Raw genomic sequence first — 20,898 nt, 5'->3', positions numbered from 1 at the left:
GGACTCCACTGCCAGCGGCTGGAAGCTCCGGAGAGACCCGAGGGAGCTTTGAAAACCCGCTGCTCAGCTGCAGCCTGTAACCCCCATGGGAAGAAGCAGAACTGAAACCAGGCCCGGCCTCTCTGCTCGGTGACTTTATTCCGCTGCAGCACATGCAGGAGGGCAACAACACAGCACCGGGTGGGGCAGGGGAGCTCAGTCCCAGTCGGCATCTCCATCGGGGTTCTCGTCCTGCGGCGGCTCCTGGAACTGGATATTCGCCAGCATGTCCCGCATGGCTGCCATCAGCCTGTTCACACCCTGGTTCAGATCTCGCCCAGCTCCAGCCTCATCACGTCCGTCCTGTCTGACTTCCCCCTGCAACACGGCGCCAGGCAGGTCGTGAGCACAGGGGAGCCCAGCGCTGAACCGCTCCCAATGGCAGCGCCTCTCCGTCGGCGAGGCCCTTAACCCCACGGGTCGGGTCAGGGCATTCAGCTCCCAGACTGCTCCGGGCTCTGAGACCAGGGAGGGACTTGATCTAAGAGTGCCACAAAGCACTCACTGCCTGAGCAGCTCTGGAGAAAGAGTGCCAGGATTCTGGGCCACTCAGGGAAAGCGGATGTGGAGTGCATCAGGAGATGCGGCTTCCATGTCTGAGTGACTGTCACTTCCCTGCTGTGTGCCTCAGTTTCCTCATCTAAGCAAGGGAAGAACAAACGTGAGGTGTGCTCTGGAACGGCTGTGCAGCACTGAGGAAGTGTTATAAAATCATACGTCAGCAGCTGCTACGGGTAAGGGAGCAAAACTGGCCATTATAAACTCACTGCCTGAGTCAGATCAGCACAAACCAGGGTGCAAAATTCCTTCAGCTGGCTTAATCACACAGTGGTTAAAAAGGCCCAGCCCAGCTTCATAGGAGGAGCTGTCGTCTTGCCCAGCTGCAGGGGTATGATATGGCGGGACCAACACCCAGCCGGGCCAATGAACAGCTCCCACCAAGACTGGTCTCTGCAGCTTCTAATACAAAGCTACATGTTTGAAAATGCAGGGCTCAGCATACAGCTGTGCTCTGCCATCAGCTCAGCATCCAAGGGGAGGCAGCCAGGTACAGCTCTGCACACCAGCAAAGCTCTTCAAAAACCTCAGCTGTCCTACCGAATTAGTGCCACGCACGAACCCTGCAGCCAGAATGCCCACATGAGCAGTGCCTCGGCCACCTCGTTTCTCTGACTGGATGGCGCGTCTGCTGCTAACACGACCTCGCGACTAGCACTCCCCAGCTTCCTGGGTGGAGGGAAGTGGTTTGTCTTCACGTGATTCTCTTTCAAATACTCTGCCCCGGCTGCAGGAACGAGACCGCGCTACCGCACTGGCGGAAAGGAGGAGTCTCACCCGCCTGCAGGCAGACAGCCCAAATGGGGCCCTCAGATCTCACGGGCACAAGACATTAAAGGCAGACATGAAAAGGCTTTGGATCTGAGGACACGTCCTTTCCCAGGGCACAACCCTCCCCCTTCCGCAGTGTAGAACTCCGACTGTGGCCGTTACACCCACAGCCGCCAGTGTGAGGTGCTCTGGGTTGCTGGCACGCACAGACTGCTGTGCAGGAAGGGCAGGTGTAGAACTGCAGCGTGCAGTAACTCTACGGTCACCCACGTACCTGGAGGGTGAAATTTGGCAGCAGCGATCGGAAGAAGAGCGATAAAGTGCTTTCGTTGGAGGGACGATTCGTCCTGCGAAAGGCAATGCCACACACCCCAGTCAGGGAACAAAGGGCACAGGACTGGACTCACCCCAGCTCGCTTTGTTCCTCAGCAATGCAAAGGTTTGCCATGAGCACCATGGTGGGGCGACTGGAGCACAGCGCTGAGATTCACTCTGGCGGGGGGTCTCTCGCCCCCTCTACTTGAGGCGGGAGCATTTCCATGGGCAGGCAGGTTGCACCAGAGCTCCTCACACCTCTGCCAGGCACACGATGCTCAACAGAACAGCCTGGATGCTGACCGGCCTGCCAGGGCAGCATCCAGCCCAGCCAGCCTACAGGCGATTCCCACCTCATTCAGAGAGGCTGCTGCTGCCAAGGGGTGCTCTGAAGCTGTGCTTGCCCTGCGGGGTTCCACAGACTGTCTCAGAGCGACCCACAGGCAGAGACCACCCCCCCACAAGGCCAGTGCTCGCTGGCCGGGTCATACAGATTACTGGGCGCTGCGGGTCACACTGAAGGAGGGAAAGATTGAACGCCAAGCCCTGAGAATGTTTAGTTAGCATCCACCTGCTGCGCGCCTGGGCACCCCCCAAAGCCACCAGCTGTGCTATGCAGACAGCCCCAGGCAGAGCAGTACCTTTCTGGTCTTGTATAGGAGATGATGGAGTCCAGAGGAGGCAGAGGGTCAAAGCCCATGACGGGCTGAGCTGTCACCTCCTTCCAAAAGAGGGACAAAAATCAGAGTGGTGCCAAAGCAGTGCTAACATCTCCTGCCTGCCTGCCTGCAGGAGCTGCAGGGCCACGCCGTGTGGCGGGAAGGTTGCTGCTTGAGCCTGGACCGTCCAGGGCTGCTGGGACAGAGCCCTTTGTAACGTGAAGACACTCACAGCAGCCCTGTTGTGGCGGCTGGTGCGGGTTCCAAGACCCTAGGTGATGGCTGCCAGACACCCTGGCCCAGCCCTGGTGCCCCGGGGAGGGATGCACTCTGCAGGGAATGCGTGCGGAGGCATGTCCGCTGCTCTTAGCTTGTGACATTATTAGGCCTGGGACCTCCTTCCGGCTTGGCTTCCTCCCTTCCTGCCACAGGGCTCTGCCTGGCACACCGGGCTGCCCTGCTCCCAGAGGAGGGCTTCTCTGGGGCACCTGCAACGGCCTTGCTCCTTCTGGGGTAGGCAGCTGTAGAGACCGAAGGGGTGAGGGACGTGACAGACGCGGCCAGCAGGGGACACAATGCCCCACTGTTACTCACCAGGGGCAGTGCTGCCGTGGCTTCCTTCAGCTCCGAGAGAAGGACGTGGCGATAGATGTTCCTGGGCGCGCTCTGGTACCGCACCTCCCGCCTGAGGACAGAGGGAAGAGCGTCACCGACCCAGCACGCGGCGCCACCAAGGTTTCGTCCCCAGTCCCGCTTCGTCCCAGCCACCTGTGGTCACACGTGTCGCTGCGAGCACGGCCGGGCGCCCAGGGAGGTGGGGGGGTTCTCCAGCACTGACCAGCCCCAGCCTTTCCCTCCCTGCACCCTGCAGAGCTGGCGAGCCAATCCCTACCACAGACAGCCCAGCCCACCAACCCTGCCCTCAGCAGCGGGCAAGGCCAGCGCTTCCCCAGCCGCCTGCTTGTTCTCCGTCCCGCAGGGGGCTGCCTACGTGCCCAGGGAACCCGCCTGCTCCTCGGGTTCATTTCAAGGCCCGTCGCACAGCCAGGTCGGAGTGGGGAAAGCAAATCACGGGACCACCACCAAGCTAGAACCAGAGCTCTCGGCTCACCCCCCTGCTGGCCCCTGTATCACCACGGAGACCTCGCCGTCCCGGCCCCAAAGAGTCTCCTGCCACTAGGAGCAGCCGCACTGGGCCAAGAGCCTAAAATGGGGCCAAGGTGCGGCCATCTCTGCCCCAGACGGGCAGTGCTGCTAACCCTGGGGCAACAGGACCTAGGCGGTGAGCTCTTTAACTAACCCCTCCCACACCGGGGAGCCTCGAGGCCATTTACTGCCCCGCGCTGCTCACTCTGCCTGTCCACCACCCCTTCGCACCCTGCCTCCGCTGGGGCTTGTAGGTGGCGCGGGCAGGGCAGGGCCTGTCCAGCACCCAGACACGACCGGATCAGAACAACTGCAAAGGGCCTAGATGTGGCTGTTCGGGGCTTGGCTGCATGCGGCGGTTCCCCTCGGGTGCTCCCGAGGGGACAGAACCACCGTTGACTCCCTGAAGGAGCAGCTGAAGGAAGTTCTCAGGCTCAGATCCTGGGGCGCCGATCTCCAGCCCGGCGCAGAGTGAGGGGTGCAGGGCACAGCCTTTCCAGCAGCACATCACTGGCACGGCTGAGTCCAGGCTGACTGCGCTACGCGGTCCTATGTGCCAGACTGCACCCAGCAGGGGAATACCTGCGACGGGGCCCAAGTCCAACAAGGCCCCTTCGTCTGGACCTCGCTACCCTCATCAGAGCCTCTCGGGGCCTCCGGCTCTAACATCTGCGCTTCTGGGTCTCTGCTGGGGAAGCAGGATCTGCCCCAGCCCCGGGTACTCACTTCTGTGCAGCCTCCTCCACCACCGCCTCCCTCGCCTCCACTCTGCGCAACACTTCATGGACGTTGGTTTCCAGCCACGCCATGACGGCGGGCTCCTTCCACAGGGAGTGAGTTCTTCCTACGTACAGGCAGACCAGCTGGTTCAAGGCAGGAGGCTGGCTGTGGGGGACAGTGTGTTATAACAGCAGGCCCTGGGGCCCCCGTCTCAGATTCGCACAGCTGCCCTCTCCCCAGCCTCCACCAACTTATTCTGTCTTGTAGGGTTGTTCTCAGACAGGGAGGAGGTGAGAAACTGCCTCTGAGATCCAGGTAGGGAGATAACACCAGAGCCAGACAAGCCCCAGGAGGAGACAGCCGGTGCCACTCCCATGCACCCACTCTTCTCTGCTGCAGCTGCACCAGCGCTCACAAGGCCAGAGACGAACTGCTGGGCTACCCATACCGAATACCGAACTGGGGGTTTCTACTGAGCATCCTCTCATACAGCTCCAGCTCAGCCTGCTGCACAGGTGCAGACCGCACTCTTCCCCGCCCTGCCGGGACAGGCAGGCACTCCGAAGGACTGCTTGGATGCAGAGCGAGCTGAGAAACCCTGGAGCGCTGCAAGGCAAAGCTTTGATTCGCCCCGTTGGAAAGCTCGGGGAGCCCGTACCTTAGCTGAGCTTGGAGTCCAAAAAAAGAATGCGAGGCAACCATGGAGTCTGGCTGCACGCTGCAGTGATCCAGCAACAGCATGAGAGCTGCAAGAGAAAGCCAGCGGTTGCCTTCAGCACACCAGCCAGGGCCAAGGGGCTGCAGAGTGCTGCTGGGGCGGGACAAAGGCCAGCTGGGAAGAGCAGGTCTCCCTGGGGCGCCGGACGGAGAAGACAACAGCTGCCAACGTTAGCGCCGAGGACTCTGTAGCCCACGGCCGGCAGAAACGGGCCCTCTGTTCACACTGCGGGCGCCAAACCCTTCAAGGGGTCCTTTGTTCAGCCTCGCTGCCCAGAGCTGAGCAGAGGCTGCTCAGGGACCGTCCGAAGGAATCAGGTAGTGTCGGGTGGGTAACACTGCCGGCCCCTGAACGCAAACGCAGGGCTTATTCTCCTCCTCCTGACCAGCAGCAGGAAGGCCGGGGCAGGGGCAGGGCCAGGCCCAGGCCCAGGGCCAGCCCAGATGAGCCCCTTGGTTCAGAGAGCGTTGGCTAGTCCTGCCTGGAAAGGCCAAGCCGTTCGGGCAGCCATGTCCCAGAGGTGCCGTGCCATGCGGCTCGGCTCAGCTCTGAGCAGGTGGGTGAAATGGACAGCGACAGCAGCATGACGCTGCCTCGGAGGAGGACGTCCGGATCAAAGCATTGCCTGCGATGACTCAGGGTCTCCGCCCCAGCCTGGGCAGGTGCGAGGTGTGAGCTTACCCCTGGGGTAGAGGCACTGAGGCCTGGGCAGGACAGGAGGGCATAGCATGGGGGGGTGGGAGGGAACCCGGGTAGTTCCTCACCCCTTTCTAACCAGTTACAGGCCGAGGGTGCAGAACATTGCCCCCCACTCCCACGCGCTGTACATGGCCAGTTCCCCCTCAGCCAGGAGCCGCCACCACCACCCCAGACCAAAGGCCTGGGTGATGGTGCTGAACTGCAGCTGGCCTGGCGCCCGAGAGCCACACACGCCTCTGTGCTGGGGTGACCCCTCAGCCCACCCCCGCAGGAGCGCCAACCTTGCCCTTGGGCACGGAGACCCTGGCTGCTGTGCTGGGGGGTGAATCCAAAACCCACGTCAGGTGGGTTTGCTGCTACACTTACCACCTGGGAACATGATCAGCGCGTTCTGCAGAAGGTGGGCAGCTCGCTCCCGCGCTTGGCTTAGCTCTGCTTCCGAGAGCTCAGCGTCCTGCTGGCTCAGAAAGAAATACGCCAGCGGCACCGAGAAGGCGAAGTTTGGGAGCTGGGACAAGTTCCGGTGACCCTGAGGATAGAAGACAAACGCCCCCTGAGATGGTAACACTGGTGCCTGTCTCAGGGCTGCTAAGTGACGCTCCTGGGGATCCCCACTCACTGTGAGACCTCCAGGGAATTATTGCCTGCTCTGTGCCTCAGCGTGCGCATCCGTACAATGGACCAACTCGCATGCTGCTGGCACAACACTCAGGACACCTGGCTCGAGAGCCAAGCACAGTACCTCACGGTATGTCCCACGCAAACAGCTCAGACAGCCCGTGCCTGCAGTTCTGCTGGTACAAGGCCCTGGCCCACGCCCCCCGTCAGCGCACCGCCCTCCCTTCTCAGCCCTGTGCTCACAGAGACAGGTCACCGAAGAGTATGCAGCCCTAGGAATCGGTGCTTGTCCAGTTCCCACTCGCCTCCTGCCTGGAGAGCCTGTGTGATGGAGGGGGGGAAGTGCATGTGCGAGACTCAGGCTGGATGTGAGAGGCAAGCAGAGCAGCTCCCAGGGGCTAAGGATGACCCTGGGGCTACAACTGGCAGGTAACACCTCTGCCCTGAACAAAGAGGAGGGAGGAGCTGAGCTGCGTTTTGAATCGGGGGCGGCAGTTAGAGGCTAGGGGGAGAGAGAGCTGGAAGGCAGCCAGCCTGAGGAGGGGAAAGCTACACCCCAGAGGGGCACCCCTCGGGGCCTTCTCCCCAGGACGGGTTGGAAGGACTGTCTCTGGCAGCTGTACTGATGCTTCTGTGAGAAACTGGGCATCTGTTGCCTAATAAACCTGCTGTTGTACCTGCTGAGTGAGAGTCTCTCCTGCCAGCGGACGGGGTGCAGTGCAGGGGGACCCCTGAACCCCATCACACCTGCTGCTGCCTCACCTCCCACTCCTGGAACAGGCGTGCCAGGAAGGCGTACTCCCTAGCTCGGAGGCACAGCCAATCCACGAGCAGCAGCACACACAGCGGGTCATTCTCCGGGTCCAGGCTAGGAGGGGCGAACCAGAAGAGCAGGGTTACGAGCGCTCCTGGCACAGCTACTTGCCTGGTTGAGACGCAGAGCACCAGGCTGGGCAGCACAGCTCCGAGCCCACGTCTATGGGCCTGGAGGGAACTGAGAGACTGTACAGGAGCCGTCCCAGCTGGCCACAGTGAAAAGTCCAGGCACGGAGCCCAGCTTCCCTGCAAAAGGCTGAGGTCAGGGTCTCCCACGACCAGCCCGAGAGCGCCCTGACAGCTTACGCAGGCAGCGCTGCTCCTGGGTGCAGGATACTGCACCCGACGCAGGGAGTGATTCAGGGACCTCCTGCCTGCCAGCGCAGAGGACGTCAGGTTAGACAATCACAGGCCAACAGCCTGAGAGCCATGGAACAGCCAAGCGTGCCGACCGCCCCGCAGAGCGCGAAGGCGGTGCAGGGCAGCCATCAGACCCAGCCCTGATCTCTGGCTCCTGGACCCCGTGACACCCAACGTGTGTGTGGGGGGCGTGCGCGGGTCCCATGTGCAAAGCCCCACCTCGACCTGATCAGCAGGGCCCCCGGACAGAGCGTCAGCATGGCCTGCCCTAACTCCATGGCCGTGCCTGGGCTAGCCCAGCTCCTTTGCATGTTGTCCAAGGCAGCAGAGCAGGGAGATTCCCTTCTGCCAGATCCCTGGTCCATCCCAATCGCTCAGGCTACACCAGTCTGCACCAGGGCCTTTCAGCATGGCTGGACTTGCAATGGTGGGCAATTTTTGACAAGCCTGGTGCAGATAAAGGCCCCCAAGTGGTGATCAGAGCCTGCGCTCCGTGGGCAACCAGAAATCTCAGCCTCAGCTCAAGACGGACGCCATCCACATTCCGCGCACACTCCCCAAGGGGACCCTGCCCCAGACCTGCCCCTCACCTTAGGATCAGTTTGCAGAACTCCAGGGCTGTGCGGGGACAGCCTCTCTTCTCCAGGAAGACCATGTGTTTGAAGAGAGACAGGTAGAAAGCTCTGCAGGGGCCAAAGTGGAAAGGTTGAAACATACAAGACTCTGTACGTCTGGAAAGGGGAATACTGTGGACCTGGCCCCTCTGCCCGGTGTGCCAAGGACTGCTCCCCCGTCAGCATTCAACCCTCTGGCTCCAGCTGAGGACCACCCAGGCAGGACTGTGGACAGCCAGGTGCTGGCTCCTCTTTGCAGGACTGGTCCGTGTTTCTGCCTGAGCCGAGGGAGCCCCGCACAGCCTCTGGCTGTGCCCCCAGAGCTGGGCCAGGGGATATGGAAGATGGGAGAGGGAGTGTGGCATTCCACTCTAATTGCAGGGCCCAGGCTGACGACAGGCCCCTCCACCCCAGTGGCTGCCACGTGCGACTCCTGGCTCCCCGGTTACAGACGCTGGTGAACTGCCGGCAGCCCCGGGTGGGCAGCACTGAGCCACCAGCGGTTTCTGCTGCGTCCCGACCGACCAGTCCCTGCGCAGCGGCAGAAGCTGTGGATCCGATTCACTAGGCACTAACTGAGACCCTCCGCCCGGTCTCATTCCGCCCCAGCACCCCGACAAGAGCGAGAGGGTGGGAGAGCCCCCACCTGTTCTCAGGTCTCCGATAATCCAGCCTGCAGGTTCCACTGGTGAGACTGAACACAGGGTGAAATGCGCACTCCAGGCTGTACAGCGCTCGCTCTGCACAGAACATGGCACAATGAGGGGCCTGGCCACACCTCACCCCATCCCCCCGCCTGGCAGCGAAAGGCAGCACTCGGACACCCCGGCAAATGGCGACTTGGGGCCCCACGGGTCTTGCTGGCTGTGGCTCCGAGCAAGGAGTCTCAGCAGAGACCCAAAAGGCTGAGTTCCTCTGAAGGTGAGAGCCAAGCAGAACCCCCGTGGCCCTGGCTGAATCTCTGCCGTACGGAGGACTGCAGGTGAGCTCTCCTCCCCCACACTATGGCCTGGGTGGCACAAATCCGGCAGCAGGAGGCCAGGGCTCAGGGATGGCTACCTTAGCATGAGGAGCCAGAGATTCTGTCCCACGCGCGGGCCTGGTATCACCCCAAGCGATACCGCCCAATCAGCAGCAAGCCAGTGCTGACCTCCCTGTTGTTCCCACTCTCCAGTGACGGCCCCATCGATGAGAGAGAGCCATTATCTGTGTGTTTCAGGTCTGTGATAACACCCAGCTCTCTTGTCCACAAGGCGGGGACTGGAGCATCCCCAAAGAGGCCCCAGCCCTGACTGGCTCTCAGCACCACATTCACACCCTGACTGACAGCTGGCGAGAGCGTCCCTTCTCAGAGCTTCGCTGCTCCCCGCTCCCATCGACGGGAGGCAAGTTGTGCCTACAGAAAGACAGGCCGGCGCTGTGGGCGCTCTGCTAGTCCGCTGGGCGGCTGCCCCAGTGTTCAGCCCATGGGGACACAACTCAGCAGGGACCCTGACTCCCCTGCAGGGTCTTAGCCCACTGAGCCTAGCACGGCTGAATGGAAGACCCCTGCATCCCTACAGAAGGGCTCAGAACTGGCACTCAGCCTCCAGACACTTGCTACAAGCGCACACATGCTTTCCCAGGGCTCAACCCATAAGGTCCCCTAGCTTCTGGCCACACCCAGGGGCTTTGCAAAGGCTCTGGACCCCCCAACCATTCAGCAGATGTATTTTATGTCTATCATCCCCCCACCACCGAGCATTCTGGGGGAGGCGGGTCCTCCAGGAGCCCCTATCCCCCCTCTGCCATCCCCAAAGGTCTGGCCAAACCCTACTCCTCCTACTGACCAGCACCCACCAAACCGCCTGATGATGCAGCTGCAACCACGTGGGACGTAACTGAGCGACCAGCTGGTGAGTTGCGGATTCTCACCCTGGCTTGCTGCACAGCCCCGAGCGGGTTGGAAGCCATGGTCATTACGCAGCAGAGCTCAGAGGCTATTTCCTACACTGTGTCTGATCGACCTGCTCTCACACTGGGATACGGCAGGATGCCCTGAATTCCCTCCCTCCCTCCCCAGCAAACAGCTCACTGCCTGGCTGACACAGGGCCGAGTGTTCACCCACCCTCTGGGAAGAACTGCCCGAGCTTAGGAGACAAGGAGAGACTGGAAGTCATAGCCCCAGAGGGGCTTGGGAGCTGGCTCACAAATCTGTAAATCCCTTCCACCTTGGTATGAGTGACCGGACACCACGGAGATGCGGAGCTGGGAGAGCCCCTCTCACCAGGGGCGACGCTGACCACAAGGGCTGCCCAGGCACGCGGCAGTGCAGTCCCATGCCACCTGCCCCCGACTGGTTTTGTTCCTCGCTCCCAGTTCTCACCTACAAGGTCTCGAGCCATCTCCTGATCCTCCTGCATTCGACACACCTCGCTGAGCTGCAGCAGCGAATCCACGTGGTACGGGTTCATCTGGAGCAGAAGCTACGGGAAGACAGGAGCAGCGGGGTGGGTTTGACTAGGCTCTGACACACAACAGCGCTTCTTTTTGCCTGGGGCCCTGGGGAGTCATAAACCGCGAGACCGGCAGAGTGGGAAACCCTGTGCAGAGGGCGGGGGGAAGCGAGCATGAGACAACCGGCCATGCTCCTGCGGGTGAAGGTTATGGGATCACATCCTAACCCATAACCCAGCGCTCGGTGCTGGCACTTCCGAGCAGGCGTGGGGCAACCCCTGCGGACAGGCCAAGTCTGATGGGAGAAACTGCCCCGACCACTAGCTACTGAAAGGTTCTCCCATGCAAGCCAGCGACACCACTGCTGGGAACCCCGGCGCTCCCCTATTCACGCGTTTGTGCTCTACGGAATCGGGTTAGACACGCTGCCTAGGGGCCTGCAGGCACCGCCATCGTCCCAGGCACACAGACTGCTCGGCATTAGGAACCCCCCAGCCATGTAACATTTCACCTGGACTCAGCTCAAGAGAGAGAAGAGAAGAAAGCGGTAGGACAGACACATGCCAGCACTGAGCAAGGGGCAGGGGGGATGGGACCAGAGGTCCTGTAAGAGGACCAGAACATGGTACATGGGAGGTCAGTCCAGCTCTGCGATACGACATGGGGAAGCCTGGGCTGACCCAACCCAGCTGTCTGGCGCTCAGCTGAAGCACGCTTGGGGAAGACGTGCACTGCACCTTTGCAGCGATCCCTGTGGCTGGTTAATAAGTAGAGTTGTCAAGCTCAGGAGAACAAACTCAGCAACCATGACCAGAGGACAGGAAAGCAAAAGGGGGTGGAAACAAGGATCCTTTAGGGAGTCAGAAGAGACCTTATTTACCAGACAATGGCCCCTTTAAAACACATCTCCTAAGGCATGTGTTTGTGCTCTTCTAGGGCAGGGGTTCCAGAGAAAACATGTTTCCATTACACTGCACTGGGGCCCAGAACAATTCTACTATAAGCTTGTTACTGCGTGCTATAAATGGCGTTATCGGCTATAATTAACTTGGACACACACAGTAAAACTTCAATGCACAGACTGTTCTGCTAACATACCGGGAAAAGGCTACACATTTTTCTCTTCCGTGCCATTTAGTTTACAAACAGAACGTCTGTTATTTTAGACCTTGCCCTTAAAGGTCACTTTACGCTGCGCAGTATTTTTGACTTTCCCAGCTGAAGAGCCAAGACAACAGAGCTTTATTTGGGAGGTTAGTTCTCAGTGGCTACCTAGAACGAAGAGCCATCCAGGGGCTTAATCATGGGCCTCAACTCTGCCCGGGGACATGCTGGCAAACTTGTCAGGCACCCCCAGGGTCACAATTCCCCTGCATGATGTGCAGCAGCTAGCAGAGCTCACTTGTGCTTGTGAAGAGCTGTGAGCCACAGAGATTCCCCATCTCCCCAGGTAATACCCCTCCTGTGCCGAGCTGCTGGCAGACAGGAGGCTACATGTCCTAGTCTGCAGCTCAATGAAACAAAGGCTGGGACTTTTCGTCCTCACATCACACAGCCACACTCGAGGTGACGGTGTGTAGATGGCTCTGGTGGCAAAGCACCAGGCGTCCCTTTTTTACAACATACCACGATATTGTTTGGGTCCAGAGACTCCACTGCATCCAGGAACCTGAACTGCACTTGCTGGTACTCTCGATGGTGCTCAAATGTGAAGTGCAGGACCCCTCGGCTTGTCTCCAGCAGCCTCATGGCGATGCCTGAAGGTGCACAGGATCAGCCCGTGAGCCCTCAGGGAGACAGAGGCAGTGTCCGCCAGCTGCCAAGAACGAGCTGGTAGCACTTGGGAAGGAAGGTGGCGCCCATCAACGGGACCCCAATATGCCTGTTTTCAAACTAGCTGTTTGTGCAGGGCTCATCTAGGGGATTTCCCCCTTCTAGGAAGTCCCTCCTGCCCACCACTTCCACAAAACACCGGCGGCCTGCCCTCCCAGGCGCCCATCCAATCTGCGGGCACAGCAGCCAAGGGAAGGAAGCAAGCTCAGCTGAGACCTCCCCAAGGAGGAAAAACGTTCGGAAAAAACGCGAGACCCCACGTGCCAGTCCTCGGAGACCTCTGCCCGGAGGAAGGAGGGCTGCACCACTGCACTGACAAACTGACTAACTGCTGTATCAGCAGGGGCAAGCGTGGCCTTGGTGGCTTGTCAAACAGGCTGCATTCTCCGCAGGCTCCAGGAAGAGCTGTGCTGGCAGCGCTGGGAGGTGGAGGCAGGCTGCAAACAAGAGACGTGAATCTCAGAGCACCCATGGACCAGGCAGAGCGCCTGACAGCTCCCCCGAGAGCAGGGAAGAACTGGCCTGTTTTGCTGTAGCGTGGCCAGGTGTCCTTGGGAACAGTCAGCCATGTACTGCGGACGTACTGACGCTGCCTCTGCCGTGGCCTGTGGGAACCAAACACTACATCAGAGCTTCTCTTCCCTGGACGCACCACGTGGAACAGGACCGAAGCTAAGCATGGGATGGGAAGCAGATGACAACTCTCCAGTACCGGGACATGGAACAAGCAGATCTGACACAAGTTACGAAATGAATCAAATCCCTCTCGGTCTCCCCTTGCCCAGCGGGTTTTTGCTGTAGTTTGACCATGGTTGCCATGTGCAGGGTCCCGTCAAGGCTCAGCTTTCACCCTGGCTTGGCCTCTTCGCCTCTCTGCTCGCCAGCTCCCTTCCCCAGCTCCCATGCCGACAGACCCTCTCCTGCCACTAGGACTGGAACAGCTTCCCACTGCCTGTTCACTCTGACAACAGCCCAGCCCAACCTGCTCCCCAGAGCCCAGGCCTCACAAAACACGTATAGGACCAGTGACAAGGAAGAGCCAAGGAACACCCGACCACCTTTCCAGGAACGCAGCCAGCCCGCTCCCTCTGCCCTCGCACTAGTCACCCGCTCTCCGCCTTCCCACTCCTTCTTAATGAGCACCCTGCTTCCCAGAGCCTTTCAGAAACAGCCTCTCCAGCTGTCACTGCAATGGCTTTGGGCTTGCACTTCTTCTGTACTGCTCCGGCCTCCCCTGCGTGCAAGCCCTCTGAATCAGGGTATCAGCATCTCGTTTCCAGGGACGATGCCCAACATGTGACAAAGACATAACGAGACCTGCCCAGGTACAGCACATGCAGAGGAGATAGCTGGACTGCATCTTGGGGTCTGCAGCACCCAAGGATATGTGAGCCCAGCTGCGGGGACTGGCCCACTCAGACCCCAACCCAAAAAGCCACACAGAGGTTGTACAGTAGCAAAAGCCAACAAGAAAGATGAGAGGCATAGCAAGAAACCGCGAGGGATACAGAGCAGCTAGGGCGCTTCGGAACAGCAGGTGACTAACGAGGGAGGAGAATGAATCTGCTGCCGTTTTGACTTGCTCCACACAAGCCTGTCGCACTTCACGTTTACAAAGTAATTACTTCTGTCTCCCTCGCGGTCCTTTGCAGGCAAGGGAGTCCGGAAACGCTTCTGGGCACGCCCTCTCCACCCGCCGAGCAGAGGGGTTGGGGCGCAGTCTGGAACGCCCCGGACATGGAGAGAGGCTGATGCAAACGCAGGCAATATTGCAACCCTGGTCTCACCTCTGATCGCCCAGAACGGCCCGAGCCCCGAAGTATCTCTTCAGCTCAGTCTCTGGATTCAAGTTTCTGGAAAATTTAAGAGACAAGGGAGGAAACCACCAAGAATTAATTCAGAACAAGCTTTTCTGGAGCAGTGTTCCACGCCAGGGTCCTCACTGGCACCACCTGTTTCTGGTCCTGCCCTGATGCCCAGAGCTGGGAACTACGCAAGGGTTTCAACCGGTTATTCTATGGTGCGTTTCAAATAATGTGCTGAGTCACAGAATCACAGTGCTGCTCCCTCTAAGGCAGCCGGTGTGCTTAGTCTAACGCCTCAACAGAGACGTTCTCTGTTCAGGGCTGATTTATGGATATTTATGCTTGATCCTAAACAGAAAAACACAAAGGGCCCCAGTTTCTCAACTGTTACACTTGTGAACTAATTGCTCTGCACAGGCCATTATCAGACCCGCGAAGAAGCCATCCACCCACACAGCAGATACTGCCCGGGCAAGGCAGCCTGTCGCCTGGACAGGACACGTGACCTACCAGGGCCTGCCTGAGTTAAATTACAAACTCACTCGCAGGGTGCGTGGAAATGTTGGATGCTGACTGAGCAACCCCAGCCACACCCAGAACCAACCCGCCAGCCTGCTCCGGCTAGCTCTCTGCCCAGGAAAGGGCGACAGGCTGGGCTGATGGATTAAACCCTGATGGTTACAATCTGGGGCTGACAACTTGACCATCATGCTTTCTACACATGGGCTGTGAGGGGAGGGGCTCACATGACTTGTGGGCAATGTTCCCTCTAACCTTCTCCACCCATGTGCGGAATACATGTTTTACACGCACCATGCCCTATGGACGCGCAGTGTCAACAGAGACACAAACCCTGGCTGCGGGCGCTCTGCTAATCGCTGGGCAGCACCTGAATCTCTCCTGGGCAGCCACACAAGTGCCCTGCCTACAGGGAACGCCGCTCGTGGGTCTGTAGCTTTTCGGCCTGAGCACATGTACAGTGGGTACATCTGGGCTGCAACAGAATCCCGTCGGGGCCAATTCGTTTCTCAGCTGTTTGTTGAGCAAAGCAATGGAGCCAAATTGGTGGTGGTGACACGTGGACAAGTTTACCGCTGGCAGGCCCAGCTGGGGGAAGCAAAAGCAGTGCCATACAGACCCCCTGCGGAGGCTGGGCCATGCTGTGCTAGGCACCAAGGCTAAGGCCACACTGCACTTTCACTGGGAAAACTTTTGCTGCTTGGGGGTGTGAAAAAGACATCCCTGGCCCAGCAGAAGTTTTGCCAGGAGAAGGGCTGGTGTGGACGGAGCTGTCGGTGAGAGATGCTTTCCTGTGACAAAGCACCCGCCCTTCATGCAAGAGGTTCTCTTTGGTCGGAAGGAGAACTCTTTCCTGCCGACAGTGAGTGGCTACGTTGAGCGCCTGAGAGCAGCCAGGCTTTAGCGGTACAGCTGTGCAGTGTTGTTATAGTCTGAGTAGTGCTGTCAGGAGGAAGCGCAAACCCGTCTGGATGCAGCTGCAAGGTATAAATCACCTGCCCAGATTTGGTGCCTTACCCCAGCTCTTCAGAGGCATCTCCATGAGCATTACGAACAACTCAGCCTTTCAAATGAAGCAATTGGTGGGCAGAGTAGGGGCTGCCCTCTGTTACCAATGCTGCAGCCCCTTTCATGCAGGGTCCCAGCTCATAGCAAGAGGAAGCATTTTATTGCAAGACTCCCAACGCTGCCTCGGGATAGCACAAGATCAAAGACCTACAAGCCACAAGCAAGGAAAGGGTGCCCCTGAAAAGCGCCAGGGAGACACATTACCTGTGCTCCACATAGAGCAGAGGCCGATTGTCTGTGGTTACACCACTCTTGGTTTCATAGGACAGCTCGCTGGAATCCTCCATCTTCTCCAGAAGGCTGTCAATGTCTTCCAGGGCATCGTCTTCCTTACGGCACCATGCAAAGACATCATGACTGTTACAAGGACTTGGGGAGGAATTAAGGGAAAGGGACAGAAAGTGAGAGCCCATTGGATCCCCCCAAACCACAAAACCATCAAGGGGAAAGATGCTGGTTTGAAAGTTCCCCATTTAGTAACTTGCAGCTGCACACAGACAGGCGGGCAGGCAGGCTATGAAACGGGAAGACAAATCCATGTAAGCAAGTGCAACCCTGCTAGGTGCTGTCTGTGCGTGGGTACCAAAGCACTTCACAGAGATGGACAACTGCAGTCCAGGCCGCATGTCCCAAGCATGGAGAGGCAGGGGTGGTACTGACTCCCAGTTCGAATGCAGACATACCGGAGCCTCGCCAGCTGCATTTCTCTTGTTCTTCCGTTTCTTTTTCTTCTTCCGGGGCTTGTTAGTTGAGACGGGCTAGGGAGAAAAACAGAAGAGGTGCCAGTGAGTGCGTGGGATGGAATCAGCAAGGAAGGGGGAGATGGCATTTCAAACAGGGACACAAGCTGCCAAGGATTGACCGAGACTGCCAGGAGTCAGGGAAACAGGGAACAAGATTGTGACCTCTTGCCCTCCTAGTTCCCAGAGTGCGTCAACTGTCCATGCCCAGACCGAAGAGGTTAAATGCAAACCTCAGCGTTCGCATAACAGTTTCTGGGACAGAATATTCGATACACGCTCAGACAAGGAACACTGCAGTTTCTCTAGGGCTGGAGAAAGTTGTTTTAACCTCCCTTTGCTTTCCCAAGTCTCAGCAGTCATCAACATTCGTTTTGTTGGTTCCTTCCTTTGTACTCGGGAACCTCAAAAAACACTCATTACCACAGGCGCCTGTTTGTTTCTAAAACATCACTAATACAGACTCCCCGCTCTGCCCAGGTGCAATGACTGCACCATATGGTGCTACTTGGTATTGTACAACAAGGCAGACAGGCGCAGTCTTCTCCCCCTGCACACAGGCCTAACGACTCATGGCCAGAAGTACTGGCTCCACACAGACACTGTGTCTGGAGAGAGGTATCAGAGAGGTCGCCGTGTTAGTCTGTAGCTTTGAGAACAACAAGAAGCCCTGTGGCACCTTATAGAAAGCTCACGCTCCAAAATATCTGTTAGTTTATAAGGTGCCACAAGACTTCTCATTGTTCTCTGTGTCTGGAGCTGTACCCACAGCTCAGGCGTGCTGCAGGCAGACGCCAGCTGTGAGAGAGCATGTACATTTCATGATCTGAACCTCTCAACTCACTTGCCCCTTCTCTGACGAGCTTCCCACACAGCACACCACAGCCGGGCTGTTCTCCACCTGCACCTCCCTCCTGACACTGTTAATCCCCCGACTTCTCTTCAACGGAGACCAAAACTGAGACACCCCACAACACAGCATCCCTGTCAAGCCCTCCTGAAATTCAGCTCTTCACCTGCACTGCCCCAGGCCTGTTTGAAACCTTTATGGAATTCTGCGTATGCGCCTCTTTGCTAAGACAACAGACCCGTCCCCGTAAACAACCAACAATTACCGCTACTTCTACACTCACCGGGAACGTGGACGGCTGCTACGCAGTTTTAGGTCTGCCAACTGTGTACCTAAATATCAACTTTGCAGCTGTCAACACCGGTCCCTGTCTTCACTGCAGAATGTCAACAGGCTCCTGCTGACGCTCCTTAATCCTTGCGGCTCGCAAGGAGTTCTGGGTTTGACACTGAGCCTGGAATGCACCATTTCACACAGGTGTGCAATGGCGCCCCGGACAATCGAACCTAAGGCTAGTGTAGACCTAACCTAAGGCTGGTGTCCAAAGGAGGGAAAAGAAAAATAACTTCTATTTCATGCTAGCCAGGCTTTCCCCATCGCCCACTTCGCATGAATTTAGCACAGCTTGGACCTCTGAAACCCGAGACACTCTGGTCCAACATCACTTATGGTTCAGCAGAACCATGGATGTTGCTGGACCAGACAGCCCCAGCAGCTGGGATTGGGGCCAGCTGAGTGGCTGGGAGCTTTAGCCTGGGCCAGGCAGCCACAGCTGGCAACAGAGGGACTGAGAGCAGCCAGGGAGCTGCTGGCAGGAAGCTGGGGAGTCGCAGCCCTGGTGTGATGGCCAGAAAGCCGGCAGGGCTGTGGCACTGCTGGGAAACGGCAGACCGTGGCAGCAAGGAAGCCGCTGGCCTGCAGCCCCACTTTAGCAGTCGAGAAGCTGGTGGGGCTGTTGTAGCCAGGGCCAGGAAACCGCAGTCAGGGTGAGAAGCTGGTGCCCAGGGCTGGAGAGCAGGGTCCAGGAACAGGAAGCAGGCTGCCTGCAGTCAGGCCAGGAAACTGACAGTCCTGTGGCCGGGCCTAAGGAGTGGAGGCTGGTAAGGGCCACTCGTGGTGTCAGAGAAGCATCCGAGGCTGACAGCTGGGAGCAGGTCCAGAGGGCATTGGCATTCCTGGGTCCGGGACTGCTCAGGTCCTGAGGGTGCCGGACCAGGGAAGTGCAACTGCTACCATAACTTTCTCTTCACAGCTGACCGCGATACCCAGCTCACTAGCACCTCCAGGTATTCCACCATGCAGGTGAGATTCCACCCTAACCCTAACCCTCTACCAGTGCACCTTCCTCCCACCATAGCAATGCCCTGCCATTCCAGTCCTAGACCTCACGCTGCCAGCCAGGCCCAGGTGCACAGTGCTTTGGGGAGGTGGACGAATAGCATCTCGGTTCAAACCTGCCAATTTCTCTTGCTCCCTAAGGCAGGGCGTTGAGCTCCGGTCCCCAGAGGGCACGGACAGATGCACTAGCCCCTTAAGGCTTGCTGCCCCAGGTGCCAGTAAGATGAGGGAGCGAGAACTCTTGCCATAACAACGACCAGTCCTTAATTGCTGAACATTCCCAGGTACCTGCAGTTTTGCCACTGTCTGGTCCTGCTGCTGAACCTCTTCACCTTCTCTCTGCCCATTGCTCTGCGGCTCTTCAGCTTCAGCCTTCTCGCTGCTCCCGGGGCCATCCTGCTCCTTCAGTCTGGAACCTGCTGCCTCCTCTTTGGGTCCCAGATCCTCCTCCGACTCCTCGTTGGGTATCTATGCCGACAGGGGTACAAGTCTCAGAAATCTGGGGAGAACAGAGGGATGGATACTTGCGAAGTCTGCATCGGCTCCCACCAGCACAACGTTGCACATGGGAGCAGGGATCTGTAACCAACTCACTTCTACAGACAGGGAGAGAAAAACCCCACCAGCACCAGCCTGACGGGGGGTGGGAGGGCAGAAGCCAATACCGGCCATTCAACAGGAGCCTACAAGAAATCTGACAGCAGACTGGCTGTGGGTGTGCCGTGGCTGGAGCCTGCCCTGCGCACCAGCGCTGCCTCCTCGTTTTCTGGTGCCTCCTGTCCACCTGGGCCCATCCGTTCTCGTGTCCCACTCCACTCTTTGGAACTGAAGCCGTGTTTGTACAGCACCTGATGCAATGGGGGTCCGACCCCGACCAGGGCTCCCAGAGCACCAGGATACACACCAGAGCAGAGACACGGGGCTCAGCCTGGCCGGCTGCCTACGCACATCAGTGGCGGGCTGGGAAGACAGTGCAGCCGGGTGGTACCTGCCCTACTCCAGCACCGCTGGCGTGGCCTGGGCAAGCGGCTGTGGGCAGAGAGTAGGGCACAGGCCGGGGCAGGGCGGGCAGGGCTGGCACACTCCCTCACTGCCACAGCAAGGCGGGTGCCCGACCCAGCTCCTGCCAGCCAGGATGGCCCAGCACCCACTGCCGCCCCCGCCAGCACCAGGACAGCTCTGGCCCGTGGGGGCAGCTTGCAGCATTACAGCCCGGCCCAGCCCGGCACTTCCTTCCTTCCTACCGACCTCCCAGGCCAGGCCAGGCCAGGCCAGCCCCACCCCTACCGTCCCACCCGGTCCCTGCCAACTCCTCCTGCTCCCCCCTGCTCTGCCCCTACCGGCCCCGCCCCACCCGACCCCCTACTCTCTTCTCTGCCCTGCCCAAACCCCCACCCGACCCCCTGCTCTGCCCTGCCCCGCCCCACCCCACCCCTACCGACCCCCCACCCCCTGCTCTGCCCTGCTCTGCTCTGCTCTGCCCTGCCCAAACCCCCACCCGACCCCCTGCTCTGCTCTGCCCCGCCCCGCCCCACCCGACCCCCTGCTCTGCCCTGCCCCACTCCGCCCCACCCCCACCCGACCCCCCACCCCCTGCTCTGCCCTGCCCCGCCCCACCCCATCCCACCCCTACCGACCCCCCACCCCCTGCTCTGCCCTGCTCTGCTCTGCTCTGCCCTGCCCAAACCCCCACCCGACCCCCTGCTCTGCCCCGCCCCGCCCGACCCCCTGCTCTGCCCTGCCCCACTCCGCCCCACCCCCACCCGACCCCCCACCCCCTGCTCTGCCCTGCTCTGCTCTGCTCTGCCCTGCCCAAACCCCCACCCGACCCCCTGCTCTGCCCCGCCCCGCCCGACCCCCTGCTCTGCCCTGCCCCACTCCGCCCCACCCCCACCCGACCCTGCCCCGCCCCACCCCACCCCTACCGTCCCAGCCGGTCCCTGCCGACCCCTCCCCCCAGCCCCGCCCCTACCGACGCCCCCCCGCTCCTCACCAGCTCGAACAGGTTGCTGACCCCGCCCCGCTCCGGCCCCCTCCTGCCGCGGCCCGGCTCCTCCCCCGCCCCCGCGGGGCCCAGCCGCAGCCCCCCCGGCTCCAGGGGCTCCTGGCCCCGCTGCTCCCCCCGCAGCCTGCGCAGCGCCCGCCGCGACATGGAGCCCCGGCCCGCTCCGCTCTGCGCCTGCGCGGCAGGCGGTGCAGGGGCCCTGCGCGCATGCGCATGCGCCGCTCTCCCTTCAGTCCCCTGGTTCACGCTCCGCCCGGGAGGAAAGGCGTG

The 20,898-nt window shown here is 59.7% G+C and overlaps 1 protein-coding gene across 2 annotated transcripts; it reads right to left on the bottom strand.

Annotated features, from left to right (window-relative positions):
* Positions 1 to 113: 113 nt before the first annotated feature.
* On the bottom strand, positions 114 to 20,775 carry TCF25 (TCF25 ribosome quality control complex subunit). 2 transcript variants are annotated; one of them, XM_075009033.1, is made up of 18 exons: positions 20,617 to 20,775; positions 18,912 to 19,091; positions 16,379 to 16,453; positions 15,900 to 16,024; positions 14,091 to 14,156; positions 12,826 to 12,908; positions 12,097 to 12,227; positions 10,400 to 10,499; positions 8,680 to 8,773; positions 8,010 to 8,102; positions 7,006 to 7,111; positions 5,992 to 6,154; positions 4,867 to 4,954; positions 4,215 to 4,373; positions 2,937 to 3,027; positions 2,325 to 2,404; positions 1,643 to 1,715; positions 114 to 357 (listed from the first exon to the last, which is right to left on the bottom strand). In XM_075009033.1, the coding sequence occupies exons 1-18, from the start codon at positions 20,773 to 20,775 to the stop codon at positions 196 to 198; spliced, it is 2,028 nt and encodes a 675-aa protein (XP_074865134.1). In that variant the 3' UTR covers positions 114 to 195. The 2 variants fall into 2 exon arrangements, with proteins under 2 accessions (XP_074865134.1, XP_074865135.1); XM_075009034.1 differs by lacking the exon at positions 20,617 to 20,775 and adding an exon at positions 19,218 to 19,350.
* Between the last annotated feature and the right edge of the window lie 123 nt (positions 20,776 to 20,898).

Source organism: Carettochelys insculpta, chromosome 14 (assembly GCF_033958435.1).
Source record: "Carettochelys insculpta isolate YL-2023 chromosome 14, ASM3395843v1, whole genome shotgun sequence".
Taxonomy (NCBI): domain Eukaryota; kingdom Metazoa; phylum Chordata; order Testudines; family Carettochelyidae; genus Carettochelys; species Carettochelys insculpta.
This window is presented reverse-complemented; position numbering and strand designations above follow the sequence as displayed.